The 15,451-nt window shown below is 38.9% G+C and overlaps 1 protein-coding gene across 6 annotated transcripts in view; it reads right to left on the bottom strand.

The window, feature by feature from the left end:
* LOC123762225 (uncharacterized) overlaps positions 1 to 15,451 on the bottom strand; it is a 184,073-nt gene that overhangs the window by 85,021 nt on the left and 83,601 nt on the right. For all 6 annotated transcript variants that reach the window (XM_069324165.1, XM_069324171.1, XM_069324154.1 and 3 more), the window contains exon 5: positions 4,241 to 4,468. In XM_069324165.1, coding sequence (XP_069180266.1) covers positions 4,241 to 4,468 — 228 coding nt within the window. The remainder of the gene's footprint in view (positions 1 to 4,240; positions 4,469 to 15,451) is intronic.

Below are 15,451 nucleotides of genomic sequence, written 5' to 3'. Positions count from 1 at the left end.
TTTCAGTGTGGGAAATTATAGCAAACAAAGGGATAGCTGAACTCTTACGCTTTGTTAGGCTTGCGGCCCAACTAAACTCAGCCTCGTGGAGATCACGTGACAAGGACATGAGACATATGGAAATAATGAAATGCAAAGGACAACTAATTGGTTTATTTAATCAAAATCTAAATAAAGCACTTCCTACAGTTAACACTCCCTAGAGGCATGATATGAACTAATTCCCTATACAAAACTATAGCAGACTCTACCCTTTACTGCAACCAGCTAGATGTATTGCTGATCGTGGGGAGAGGTGGAGTTGGAGGACCTCCCCCAGTTGTTGACCGGTCCACACTGAATCTCTCTCACTCTGCCTTCCTCACAGCTGGTCAGAGCTAGGGATATTCCTACGCCAGGCTCACTAAGTTTACTAGCAAGGTTTAAGGTGAACAACTAATCTTTGTTGCACTGAACAACTCGAGTCGAGAATAAATAATTGGCCGTTGACATACATGTCAGATGACTTTACTCAACATGTACCAATAAGTCCAGCCCACTTAATGTACGGTGGACCACTGACTTCAGTACCTTCCTTACCAGATGAGAATGTCAGAGAGCTCTCATATGTGGGTGATAGTGAGTTGGTACAAGGGTAAAGGCATCTTCCCAACATATTACATAGGTAGAATAGCACCATAATGGGGAAAATTCCTCTTATAACAAAGTGAACATACAACCTGGTGATGGACAGGTTGATGGATCAAGGTCAGATTGGCCGTTAGGTAAAGTCATATCTGTCGACTCAAACAGTCAGGGCATTTTGAGGATAGTTAAAGTTCAGTCTTAAGGAAATTCATCCCTGAAAATACTAGAGAAACGCATACACTTGGATTCCGTGGGTCGGACAGATCGTGGGCAAACCCCAGTATCAACACATGTCGATCCACAGACCCAAGTGCGGGACGTCTATCCCCAAACAACAGCAGCACAAATATGGAAACAAAATTTACGTTTGTACGTTCAAAACGATGGGGAGTAAACTTCGTAAATGTTTGTCTCGTGCTAGCCCTAAATAATGGACTCCGAGCCGTCAATTTCCGCCTTCGACGTGGAAAATTTCTATCAAAAACATAGTATAACATGTTTATGTTATAGTACATCGTTTATAAAAGAGCACATGAACTAAGCATAGGTATTTATAGACCCAAGTCAAGCCCTCGCAGAAGAGAGAATGTTTAGTCAGCAAATGACCACCATTTTGTGATGTACTCACCCAGTGGTGCTTACGGGGGTTGAGCTTCGGCTCTTAGGTCCCGGGTTTCAACTGTCCATTAACTGGTTTACAGATTTCTGACCGGTCTTAAATCAAGGAGGCATTTAAGGGTTCCTTACCAGGACACTTAAAGTAATGCCCAATGTCATTTGAGTATCATAGTAATACTCTAGAATAAATACCAATAAACCATAAATAACTTTTTAACCAGATACGTTTGTTAAAAAGGAGAATAAAATCAATGTTTAAATCAAACTAGGCGCCATACATCCACATCAGGGACGCCATCTGGATGGGCATGGGGTGGACCGAGTCAGTAAACTCTCCCTCACCACAACGAAGGCACTAAGCAGTCTTACAAGCTGAATTTCAACCATTTTATATCCATGGACCTTTGTATGGTGGCTTAGTCTAAATATAGAACTATATGAATTACACACTGTTTAAGAACGATAGGTGTGTGAAATATAAAGAATAATAGTGAAACAGAAGTGAGCCATACCGGACGCAAAAGGGACAGAGTCAACAGACGCCATTACACCACTTCAACAACAGATGTGAACCCCACTACAAAGCACATGCCCATCAAGAGGGCTAAGCCTTGATCAAATAGAATGAGAGATCCGTACCTGTATATTACAATATACAAATAAGGGAGGTTGGTAGTGTTATTAAGGATTTGAATAAAAAAAAATTGTGCCACTGACCCCATTATATTACAACTGTGGTTACTACCATGGCCTTACCATCATACGATTATAAGGCCATCATGGCCAATAATCGGCTGATATTACTTACCAGCCGATTAAATAAGTAGGTTAATAAATAAGTGAAATATATTACATTTTTCAAGATAATTATAGTATACATTTTGCAATAGATAAATTTGAATTAATAAAGAATTAAATAACCAATCTTTTCATTGTTTATAATATAATTCATATGTGATAAGATACCAGAATTAAAAGGTTAGACTAAAATAACAATATAACAATATCAGTCCATATTGTGTTATAATTCAATTAATTTTACCATTGGGTAATAAAATATAATTCAGTCAACAGATAAATTAAGGCAGCACTACTTAATGTTGAGACTCCTTCCCCGTCTAGTCTCTCAAGGAACACTGAGTCAACTAAGGAACCAAAGACACCGTCCACACCATGGCACAAAGAATAATATCAACAGTCTTCCCAGGAGTCACTGCATATTTCTACTATAACAACAGACAGCTCAGTTTGCTGTTATCATTATTTTCTGTTGAATAGTAGTTAATTCATATAATTAAAAAAACAATTATTTAAGTAAAATAAAATCCACAATTAGTCCGAAAAATATTTTCTCATCTGTGATTCAATTATTGGTATTATAAAGTGCAACATATTTAAATTAAGTAGATCAAAGGGAATTATTGCAAGGTATATGTTGAACATTTTCAAGAAAATGACCGAGCCATGAATGACTCTCCGGGGAAATTGAGATCAACTGCCGGAAGAAATTCTTTTTAAGGGGGCATATCAGTATAAATTAAAAGTTGTTCAATTTGCTTATAAATTTTTTTATGAAATGGTTATAGAAAGGGCTGCAACTGGTCCAAGTTTCACCATCACACCCTAAACAGAAAAGGAGAAAAAAAATACACAACGTATTATGCAACGAATGTTCAACATTCTCAAATAATCTCAGGGAACACATGTGTCAACTAAAATGTCTACTATGTGCTGTAGAAGCACAAACTCTTGTAATAATTGTAATATGTATGTGCAATATATTTATATGTAATTTTTTTTTTTCTTTTTTTTGGCCAATTTTTTTTTCTCGTTTGTTATCAAGGGATTTGCATGAAACTTGCACACCTTGCTCAATGGATGCCTATCTGCAAGGGTGCCAATTATGAACGAAATCTGTCGAAGTCAAGCTCAGCTACAGGTGGCCGAACTTGGATCTTTATTTTACACTGGAAAGTAATTTACACCTTCAAAGTACTTCAGAGCTTTCATTTATTAATCAATTTACATGCAAATTACACCTTATATGCAGAGTTTGTGCTTCTACAAATCTATTGAGACATTTTAGTCCAAAGTCCATTTGTTGATTTTATAACAATTTATAAACATTATATATTGCATATTTTTGGAAGGGTAACTTTGAATAATTATATTATTGCACTAAACACTTTTTTGATAAAACTGATCACTACAATTCTTTATTATGTGCTACATTTAATATCTGAGTGTTATAGAAATGATTTTAGTTGACACATGTGTTCCCTGAAACTATTTGAAAATGTTGAAAATTCGTTGCATAATACGTTGTGTATTTTTTTCTCCTTTTCTGTTTAGGGTGTGATGCTGAAACTTGGACCAGTTGCAGCCCTTTCTATAACCATTTCATAAATAAATTTATAAACAAATTGAACAATTTTTACTCAACCCGTAATAAGCCACCTTAAACTAATTTCAATATTATGTTGTGGGAAACTTGACGATTCTGTGTCAAAATGACATTTTGTGAGAGATGAAGAAGGCATCTCGTGGGTATGGGTGGCAGGTTTAGTTATTTCAGTATTAGGGGTATTTCTTCATCGTCAACAAACAACATTGTATTTGTGTTCCTTCAGCAGACGCCATCAGGACATTTCTACACCTCATGTACGCACTTGAATTAATGTGTCTACCTTTAGCAAAATTTAACATGGCATTCCAGTCATTAGTAAACATAATATATTTTGTCTACAGACACATTACAAAATAATTATTGTAATTGTTCTAATTACTTTGCTGTTAATTTGAAATGCATATTCACAGTCACATTTGCTTAATGTGTTGCACTTAGGAATCCACGCTACAATCCATTTGAGTATCATGGTAATACTCTAGAATAAATACCAATAAACCATAAATAACTCTTTAACCAGATTTGTCTATTAAAAAGGAGAATAAAATCAATGTTTAAATCAAACTGGTGAATGTATAATATACTGACTTTTAAAATGGCTTGATCTTTTCCATAAAGGGAGGTGCCTACAGCATCCCGGAGCATGAGGTCCCTGATGGTAATGAGTTCACTGGTGTTGATGATGTCTTGGTCCCAGCGAGCTGCCCAAGTTCCACCCAAGATAGGCACATTATGATGTGGGTGATCCCGCATCACGTGGAAAGGCTTCCCTGACGCCAGCCAGGCGTCCACCGCCGCCTGCTCTCGCTCACTCACCTGTAGAAACCACCTAACGTTACATACAAAAGAACATGGAATATAAAATTTGTCAGAAGGCCTCTTGATACATGTGAATTTGTTAGAGGTGAAAAACCACATCTAACTGAGGGCTTGTGTGGCTGCAGATGGTGTTAACACTCATTAAGGAATTACGATATCAGTATGAAATAATTTTAAGTAAGTAAATTGTTACTAAAACTACATATTAAGCAAAAGATCATACTAATATTGTGGACCGAAAATTTTGAATGGTTTATCATCATTATGAACATGCGTATGAGAGTTGTTTAAAATGTGTCGAATGTGCTTCCCGCTCATATAATGTCATCGGTCTGTGCAGATGCCCTTGTATAACCTCAATCAAACAGAGGAGTCTCTCTGGTTTTGAAAATTATATTATAAAATATGAGAAAATCAGTAGGAGCCATGAGGAGGATTAGGACTAATGCTCTGGGTACTCACTGGCAAACATCTTAGACCAATATACTAAAGTATGCTAATACCAATGGTACCTGGTATTCAACTGAAGCCTCTAGTGTTTGTGAGGCTTACTCTTAAGTCTAACCAGGGTTTCACACATTGAACCCATGCACTCTGATTTGTTGTCTAGGAATTCTACCTCCTACCTTCTCCTCTGGGTACTCCCAAGGCGTTTGCTTTGGATTACCCAAAGCACAGGAATGAATCTTCCTCATGGTTCATACTGATTTTCTCATTGATACGTCACATTAATGTGATTTCTTTGTGCATTTCAAGAGATTCCTTTCCACCCGTCCCATCCCAAATCCTTATCCTGACCCCTTCCAAATGCCATATAGTCGTAATGGCATGGAGCTTTCTCTTGATAGTTCCCTTCCCTTCAAGAGAAATGTAGGAGGAAGAATTCCTAAACTACAGACCAGAGTATAAGAGGACAATGTGTGGCACCCTGGCTAAGACTCACGAACCCCAGAAGATTCATTTGAATCCCAGGTTGCAAGGCTTTTGATCGTGTCGTGGTGTAGCGGTCTAAGATGCATGCTTGAAAGTACCCACAGCATAGGTGCGAGTAGTGGAGACTAGGCCTTTGGTGCAACGTTTTGTGTTTTTTGAAGTTGTTCAATAGGATTGGTCATTTTTCGTTACCTCAGCATGGTTTCACTTCCGTCCTGGTCATTTTCCGTTACCTTGGCGACGGGCCCCTTCCGTCCGGGTAAATTTTCGCTTTCCTCGGTGAGTGATTGCTAAGCCTATGGCACAACGTTTTGCATTTTTAGGAGTTGCACCATAGGCCTGGTGATTTTTCTTTACCTCCGCGAGGTTTTGCTTCCGTCCTGACCATTTTTCGTTTCCTCAGTGAGTTATTGCTCATAACCTATGATATTTTTCGTTGCCTCAGAGTCTGATTGCTCTACATCCGGGTCTTTCTTCGTTGCCTCAGAGTCTGATTGCTCTATGTCCGGCCCATTTTTTGTTCCCTCGCTAACCTGCACAGGTGCATTAACCGCTAATTTTCCAAAGACAGCATCAGCCAGCCATCTTTTCATCTTTCACTCAGCAAGTTTCGTTTTCTGTGATAGCATATCTAATCACATTTTTCATATATATCCCCCATATTCAATATTGTACCATAGGGATTAAAGGCCTGCCTGCTGTCAACCCGAATGTCCAATGACGTCATCATTCAGCAATCCCCAATATTCACAAAAAAGTTATTTTCTGTGAAGACGTATTTAATCTCATTTTCATTTTTGCCCATTTTCAATGATTAATTCTGGGTAAAAGATCACATATCTATATAAATAAAAATGGAAATGTTTGTTTGTTCAATATCGCTAATCTCAGAAAGTTCTTCACGGATTGCTTTGAAATTTTCACACAGCGTTCCATTCGCATCCGAGCGGGTTTTTATGTACATACTATATCGATATCACGTCTGTGATGGAAAAATTGTGCTTTTTGTGAAAAACTGTCTTTTTCATGTGTTTTTCATATGAGTGAAATCTTCGAAACCTCTTTACCGATTGCTTTGAAATTTTGACACAACGTTGCATTGGAATAGGCGAGTGTTTTTATATACCTAATATATACATGCCTCACCTGTGACAGTAAAAAAAACATGCTTTTTTGAAAAACAGCGCCATCTGTAGGACGTAGGAGCAGCACACGCTTTAATCTCCGAATGTTCTTCACCGATTGTTTTGAAATTTTGACACAACGTTCCATTCGAATACGTGGGTGTTTTTATATACCTGATATTTAGATGCCACACCTGTGACAGGTAAAAACATATTTTTTTTAAACATCGCCATCTGTTGCACGTAAGACCAACACAAGCAATACAAAATATGTTACGATTCCATTTCAATGTTCCCGTTTGCATTGATATATTGAATTTTCATAGATTTATATATTTTTTTATTTTGATTTGATTATTTTGTGTGACAATGCGTTGGAATTGAGCTGTGATGTTTACCATACCGTTCATTTCGTGGATATAGTTTATGTGTTTCTTTTTTCATTGTTTTTCATTTCGTTTTTTCAACTGTTCTTAATTTTTTTCAGTGCAATTGGTGGCGAAATTGAGCTGTGTCGATTTATCCACGTTTGAATTGAAATATTTTGTTTGTATTTTTTGTTTTTGTTTTGAAAAAATGAAAATGGACAACACATTTATTTCACAGCTGCAAATGTGCAACAAACAGCTATGAATCCACCGACTACAGTGTTAACTGCTTTCTTCACGTTATGTCAAAATGACATGTTTGCAAAAACAATGTTGTATTCGGAAGTGCCTACGTATTACACGTGGAATGCCAGTAGAAAATCATTTGAACGACGCAAACGAGAAGAGCGAGTCGACTGACAACTTGGCATATTCAAATAAACCACGATAGGCAGACTGTACACCGTACATCCTAATCAGGATGAATGCTTCTTTCTTCACATGCTGTTGGTAAATGTGCCCAGTCAAACGTCTTTCCGCCAAATGAGATTTGTCAACGGCGTAACACATGTCACTTCCCGTAGTGCATGTCAAGCTCTGAATTTATTGGAGAATGACCGGCACTGAGATGTAGGCATTAATGACGTGTCCAACACGTCACATCCAAATCAAATTCGTACATTGTTTGCAATCATATTGACCACCGGATCTCCGTTATCTCACACAGAGTTATGGGAGAAATATAAATCGTACATAGCTGAAGATATTATCCGTCGAACACGCAAAGAAAATTCAAATATGAATATGGATTTTAGAGTAAAAATCTAAAAAGAAGCGTTGATAATGATTGATGACTTGTGCTTAGAAATCGCGAACAAAGTTCTTAATCAATTGGAAATGCCATCGCCGAACCGATCTGCTGCTGCTTTGTTCGATGTAGAATTACGTCGTGAACAAAATTACAACACGGGTGATCTGTTGTCGTATCAAATATCAAATATCAAATGAATATCCCTAGGCTAACCCTTGAGTGAAAAAGCACTCAGTCAAATAATTCTAACTGTCAATAACGGCCTTGGAGAAATCTTCTTAGATGCGCCAGGAGAAAATGGTAAAACGTTCCTAATTAGATTGATTCTGGCAGCATTTCGATCCCAAAGTGGCATATCCTTAGCTCTTGCAACGTCCGGAATTGCTGCGATACTGCAACCAGGTGGAAAAACTGCTACTTCGGCTTTGAAATCGCCTTTGAACATACAATTCAGTGAAACTCCCAAGTGCAACATTTCCAAGGCATTCGGCAAGGGGAAAAGTATTGCTGAACTGCAAACTTATTGTATCGGGTGAATGCATAATGCCTGACAAAAATCACTCGAGGCTCTTGATCGATCATTGCAAGACTTGCGTGGAAACATCAGACCATTTGGGAACGCATTAATATTGCTTGCAGGTGATTTCAGGCAAACATTACCTGTAATTCCTCGATCGACACCAGCGGACGAAATAAATGCTTGCCTGAAATAATCTACTTTGTGGCGCCATGTAAAGACATTTAAATTAACTAAAAATATGCGTGTAGTTATGTAGCTACTGCAAAACGATCCATCAGCTGAGATATTCTCACATCAATTTCTGGAAATTGGGAACGTAAACGGTCCGGTTGATCTGACCTCAGGACGAATTTCATTGCCTCATAACTTCTGCAATTTAGTGACGTTAAAAGAAGAATTGGTTAAAAAAGTATTTCCCAATATTCAAACTAATTACGAGAATCACGATTGGTCGAGTAAACGAGCTATTCTTGTGGCTATGAACAAAACGTCTACGACCTTAACAATAGTATTCAGTCTAACATTCAAGGCGAGGCAATCACATATAAGTCCGTCGACACTGTTGTGGAAGCAGATTAAGCCGTTAATTATCCAACAGAATTTTTTAATTCACTCGATCTGCCAGAGATACCATCACACGTATGACAATTGAAAACCGGCTTGCCAATTATCATGTGGCGAAATATCAACCAGACAAAACTTTACAACGCCAAGCGCTTTGCAGTAAAAAAAAATTATCAGCGACGTCATAGAAGCAAATATCTTGACAGGACCTTTTAAAGGGAAAGATGTCCTCCTTCCTCACATTCCTATGATTCCAACAGATTTAAGATATTGTAATTTCCAATTTGATTGGCGTTTGTAATCACCATCAACAAAGCTCAGGGTCATTCTTTAGAATTGTGCAGTTTATATCTAGACACGGAGTGCTTCTCACATGGACAATTATATGTTGTGTGTTCTAGAGTCGGCAAACCAGACAATCTCTATATCTCCTCAGACAATGGAACAACATCATACATTGTATACCCACAAGCATTGTGAAATTAAACATATTAGAAACGTGCGCTTTCTCTTTTCTCTTTTTCCCATTGAACGAGACTGAACCACAGCAACACGTTGGGGGTACTGCTAATTGAACATAAGAATGAAATTGAAAAAGTCCTTTTTTGGAGGGGTTATATGTATCTACTATTTACTTCCAGCCAAACATCAACGGTCACTAAACTGCAGAAAAGGTCCATGTATGAGAAGCCTGGAAATAGCACAATGTACCCACCTGAATTTAATCCTATCATTCTCAAATAAATTATACAAACTTATCTATTGCTTAATTATACCATATTGTTATTATCCCCATATATCCACTTATACCCTTCAAACATGTCAGCTATATAAACTGCAGAAGATTCATTTATTCTCTCTTCACCTAACTTTAAAATAGCCTATTCGTTCAAATGCTTGAGGTAGAGACGAATTTAAATGCATGAAAAGGTTGTCTATGACACCCAGCTCAAATATATCACATATATATTTTCCTCAGAGTCAAAATGTGAAGATCAGTACTCGCCATCCTGTTGAAGTCTCCAACCTAGTTTCCCACATCGTACACATATTTTTAAATATTTAATTTTCGAAGCGAACTGTATCATCACTCAGGCGTTTCATTTAAGCCCTCCCTCCTTTGATCCTAATCCCTCATATGTCTCATTAATTCACCTAAAAAAAACATCCACACACACACACACACCTCAATGTTAAATAAAACCATCTATACCCTATCAAAATACTAATTGTACCTAGTGCACCTAGTAGCCAGAATGCAGTACTCGGCCTACTATGCAAGGCCCAATTTACCTAATAAACCAAGTTTTCCTGAATTTATATATTTTTCTATTTTTTTTCTTATGAAATTATAAAACTATCCATTTCATTATGTATGAGTTCTTGTTTTTTTTTATTTTGAGTTAAAACTAACATAGATATATGACCCAACCTAACCTACCCTACCTAACCAAACCTAACCTATCTTAACCTAGCCTAAACTAACATATCTAAGTCAATAATTTAAGTCCCTAATATAATATAATGATAATATTTCAAATAAACAAATTAGAAACTATTTGTTGAAAATAAAGAAAATCACTCAGCCTATTAGGTAAATCGGACCTGGCATAGTAGGCCGAGAAGTGCGTTCTGGCTACTAGGTACGACATATATATATATATATATATATATATATATATATATATATATATATATATATATATATATATATATATATATATATATATATATATATATATATATATATATATATATATATTGTACCTAGTAGCCAGAACGTCATACTCAGCCTACTATGCAAGACCCGATATGCCTAACAGACCAAGTTTTCCTGAATTTTAATATATATTTCTCTATTTTTTTTCATTATGAAATGATAAATCTGTCCATTTCATTATGTATAAGTTATTTTTTTTAAATTTGAGTTAAAACTAACGTAGTGTGACGGTGTTCCCCTCTTATATTTCCCCCACGCCAGCTGTAAGAGTCATATCTACTTTACGCGAACGTTCTCTGCCTTCCAGAGAACAATTTGACATATGTGGGAGCATGAGGTGTTCTCGCATAGGAGAGAAATTAACTAAAGAAGAGTGTTTTGGCTAGTGGCTTAGGCCCTTTTGGACGCCAAGATGGTGCCGACTCCTACGTTTTCGCACCAAAATGTTATGACGTCAGTGGCACCAGATTGGCCTAGAACGGTAACGTTGTACAGGGAGCCAATGAAAAACGCCCCTGGCAAGTGTGATGTCACGAGTGGAGGTAGGTCCGAGCCGTGCGCCCCTGTGGCGCCAGGAGTTAGATACGACACGTCGTCAAGGGCGGACGTGCGATAGGGGGGGCCCTGTCAGACCGACAGTATTCGCCTTTCTCCGGTGATATACGCATCACCAGTGGTCTGCGAGTATCCTGTGAGGTCTTACTGAACTCCGTGAGGCGGACAGAAGAAGGAATTGACGGGAAACGAGCAACAAGTGCTCCAGTGACAGGTGCTTAGCAAGAGTGAAGCCTGGGCAGTGACGTCAGGGACGACTGTACAGTTTCACCAGTTGGGTGATGAAGTAGCGGCTGGGCCAGTTCACCGTGAGGAAGGAGAAGAACAAACTAGCTGGGAATACGAACGACAGCAGCCGGGAGTAAGGACTGCAGACTTAGTTGTGAGGAGAAGGCGACGGCCAGGAGACCGCCTCCAACCCTTCAAGAGGTTGTGGAGGAGCACGGAGCCTGCAGAGAGAAGCAGTACAGAGAAGACTAGACACTAGAAGTTTGGTAACCAGCAACCGAAACATCTAGTGTTTGGGCTCATGTGAGAGCCCCAGTCATCAGCAGTCCAGAAATGTTACCCTGGCCAGGGTGGCATGTCTGTGGACAGAGCTAGAGCTGATAGCATCATCTCATTGTATGGCATGGAGCCAGACAATTTTGCGCGGGAACAGCTAGGCCCAGGCGTGGGGTAAGCTGTGGGCCTCCCGCGCTCGCTAGCCACTTGAGTCGTTGTCATGGAGACAGCCGCCATCTTAGTAAACATCTTGAGCCGCCATGTTGGTAGGCCATCTTTGAGCTGCCCTAGGGGCTATGCTAAACCGTCGCTGATTGGATGAGAGGGGTAGGCCACTGTATGCTTCCTCTCATTGGTTATTTCGAGAAGGACGCGGGGAGAGCCGGTGTAGCATCATTCTGAACTCAGCTGCCACCTTGTCAAGACGCTCTCTGTACTCAATTCGGCCCAATTGAAGTATAGGGCGTCGTGGTGGCTGGACTACTCAACTGCTGATGCTTCCTGCTTCACCAACGACAGCGGTCGTCACAGAATCCGGCCGAAGTCGTCGCTTGGAGGGGTTTAAGACATTTTTGTGCAGGGGATAGAGGTACAGTGATCTGGGATCGTGGGGAATGTGCATACGAGCAGCAACAGACTCGTAGATCCCATACCAGTGTTGATTAGACTTGCTAGTGCTCAGTAGCAGTCGATGGGAACGGGGAAATTCGTGTCAGTGTCAAGGCAAATTTCCCATGTTCGAGTGAGACGCTATCATTGTGCGCGTCACCTGGGTATGAACGCTTCACTTCACCGGTGAGTCGAGGGTGCGAACTCAGCCGTGTTGAGTGGGAGGGGTTCGAGTGTGCGCCAATTTTCCGTATAAGTACCACGTAAGGTACTACCGCCGCTTACGCCACTTGGGACGAGCCAGCCACCTATAGCGGGGTGCCTGATGTATGGGAATGGTGTGTAAAGCCGGCAGTGTGAATGAGTAAGTACCTATGTGTGTATTTCTGGTGATTAGTAGTCTCTAAAGCTTGAATTCGAGGTCAAGTGTTCCGTCACATTGTCACGCAGCACCTGTTCAGGTGGAGTGAATTGTGGGCGAGGAGATTAATCACCTTTGTTGTCATCTTGTCAGTCCAGAGGGACTTAAGTCTGGTGTACACAGACGTACAGTGTGTGTGTGTGTGTGGGTACACACGGGAACAGAGGATACATAGATTAGCCAAGGACTGAGAGGATGTCCATGTAATAATTATATTATTTCATTGTGGTAATCATTTTTGATCGTCCGTGGGACAGAGTGATATCATTTCCATGTGTGGTCTTGCAGGTGTGGAATTCCAACACTGAGCGCTCAGGTATGTGTAACGCCAGTGATTCCTGGCAATGATTATTGGGGAGTGTACCACAGTGTGGTCTTAAATTTCTTGTATTGTTCCCAGGGCCGTGACAAGTGTGATTTATTTAAATATATATTGTGGTTGCAGTATTAATTAACGTAATTTTGGTGAGTTTTGGTGAGTGACGTGGCTGTCTGGAGAGACCGCCATCGCTCTGTCGAGTAACGTAACTCTCGAGTGTTTATCGACATGCGTGATCAATAAATCACTCACCCATGTGATTTAAGGAGTGTGAGATTCTCCTTAGTGTTCCCAATAACGTTTGATAGCTGTAGGCTACATGTGCTAGCAGTAATTATATATATATATATATATATATATATATATATATATATATATATATATATATATATCGGAGGAAAAATGAAACAGGAAATTTCCTTAAGTACTTTCGTATATTAAATAAATCTTCAGAAGGTCCTTCAGAAGGTTGACCTTCTGAAGATGTATTTAATATACGAAAGTACTTAAGGAAATTTCCTGTTTCATTTTTCCTCCGTGGTCTGACATTATCACATTCTTAATCACGTGTTTATTTTCGTGATATACACACACATATATATATATATATATATATATATATATATATATATATATATATATATATATATATATATATATATATATATATATATATATAATATATATTATATATATATATATAATCGTAGTGTCACGGTGCCCAGTGTTATTGTGTTATTTACTGTGTGGTGATTGCAATATATTGACCTATGTTCTAGGGGTCATTTGCAGCAGTAAGTAAGTAAGTGTGTGCAGTATCCTAATATTTGGAAATTAGAGTACTTGCCGTGTGTGTTATTGCAAAGGGGTTGTTATTTGATGGTGATTGTTGCTAGTGTTGAGCATCACCGTAGGTGATTGCAGTTCAGTAAAGCCATTGTGGGGCAGTGTTCTAGAGGGTTCATGTCCTGTATGTTGTTTTGCTAGGTTCTGCAGTATTGTCATTGCAACCGGATTGTAACGTAAATCACTGTGATTTGTTAGTGTGATTTTCATTGTCGTGGGGGAACTCGGCTGTAGACGAGTACTCGAGTACACATATATTCTCCTGTTATCTGGTAGGACATCGAAGTCCAGTATTCAGTGCGGTGATTGCGAGGCAATTAATATAACGTAACCAAGGGAACGCCCATTGCTTTAAGAGAATTTGTTCTTTGACAATTTGAGTAACGTAGAATACGTTTGGGTTAATTTACATTCCTGTAAGCAGCTACGGTAGTCTCGAGGAGCCTAGCCATCAGCCAGATAAGAATTAGAGTATTGTCTGTCGTAATTAACGGTCAGTGGGCCGGGTAATTGACGTGTTTCAGGAAGTCAAAGTAATTAACCTCGATCCTTGTTTGATCGACTCACACGAAGGCTACATTGTTCCATTAACGTAACGTCGTTATCTACCCGGAAGTACCGGCACTTGATTGACTCTTGGGAGGAGTAGCGTCATTTTAGAATAACGTAAACGTGGGGCTAATTACTGTTATTAGTCGCCTGAATTGGTCTGAGTATGGAAGGCTTAGATGGAATTAATACCTTAATGTAAATTGCTGAGCCAGTGTGAAAGGTTGCGTATTTTTAATTGATTAATTATTGATCTTGAGGATAGTAATTAATTACTCTTAAGGTAATCACGAGTGATTACCGTTCTCTTAGCACTTTGGACATTGTAAATCAGAGTTTACCATCGCTGAGTGATTAGTAACCGATTAACGTAAATTAACGTAACTAGTAAAGAGATTAATCAGCTGTCTGGAAGTACAGTGATTAATGGGATTTTCTCACTGAATGCTCGACCGGAAGAGTGTTGTGTAATTTCCGCGTTACTAGTGACAGTTGTAAGAGTTGTTAATTTAACGTAAATGTTACCTTGTTATTAACGTAAATGTTATTGTGTTATTAACGTAAATCAATTGTTATTGACTGTTGATCGTCCTTGGGACGGAGTGTTAACGTAAGGATTAATTTGAGGAAGGGTGCTGGAGTTGCCAGTGAACCCATTAGTTATTGTTGTCATTGAAAGACTACTGATTTGATTGCATTGCAACCGCCATTGCAGGTGTAGACTGCACTGAGGCGTAGAATAATTAGGAGGTTACTGGAGACGTGTTTCAGAACCTACTGTGTCATTTGTTGTAATTGTGATTATAGATCTGTTAGTTCTTGCTTGCTTGTTGATTCCTCTGTGGTCACGCTTATGTTCGAGTTAGTTCATTATGCAGTCCGAGGGGCTGGTGTCTAGCTGTCATTGATAGTGTCACAGGGAGGATTTCGAGTAATGTCATTGACATTTCTTTTTGTTTTGTTGTAGTAGTTAGTACTTTATTGAATAAACTAAGTTGTTATGGTTAACACTGTCTTTTCGTTACACCCCCACACATTATTATTGTTGTGCAAATGTTCTTCACACTCGACTAATAAAATTGAGACTACTTCTGAGCTTTGGATCAAATATACGGCACCACACAACAATAAATTATT

This window comes from Procambarus clarkii, chromosome 2, assembly GCF_040958095.1.
Source record: "Procambarus clarkii isolate CNS0578487 chromosome 2, FALCON_Pclarkii_2.0, whole genome shotgun sequence".
NCBI lineage: Eukaryota > Metazoa > Arthropoda > Malacostraca > Decapoda > Cambaridae > Procambarus > Procambarus clarkii.
This window is presented reverse-complemented; position numbering and strand designations above follow the sequence as displayed.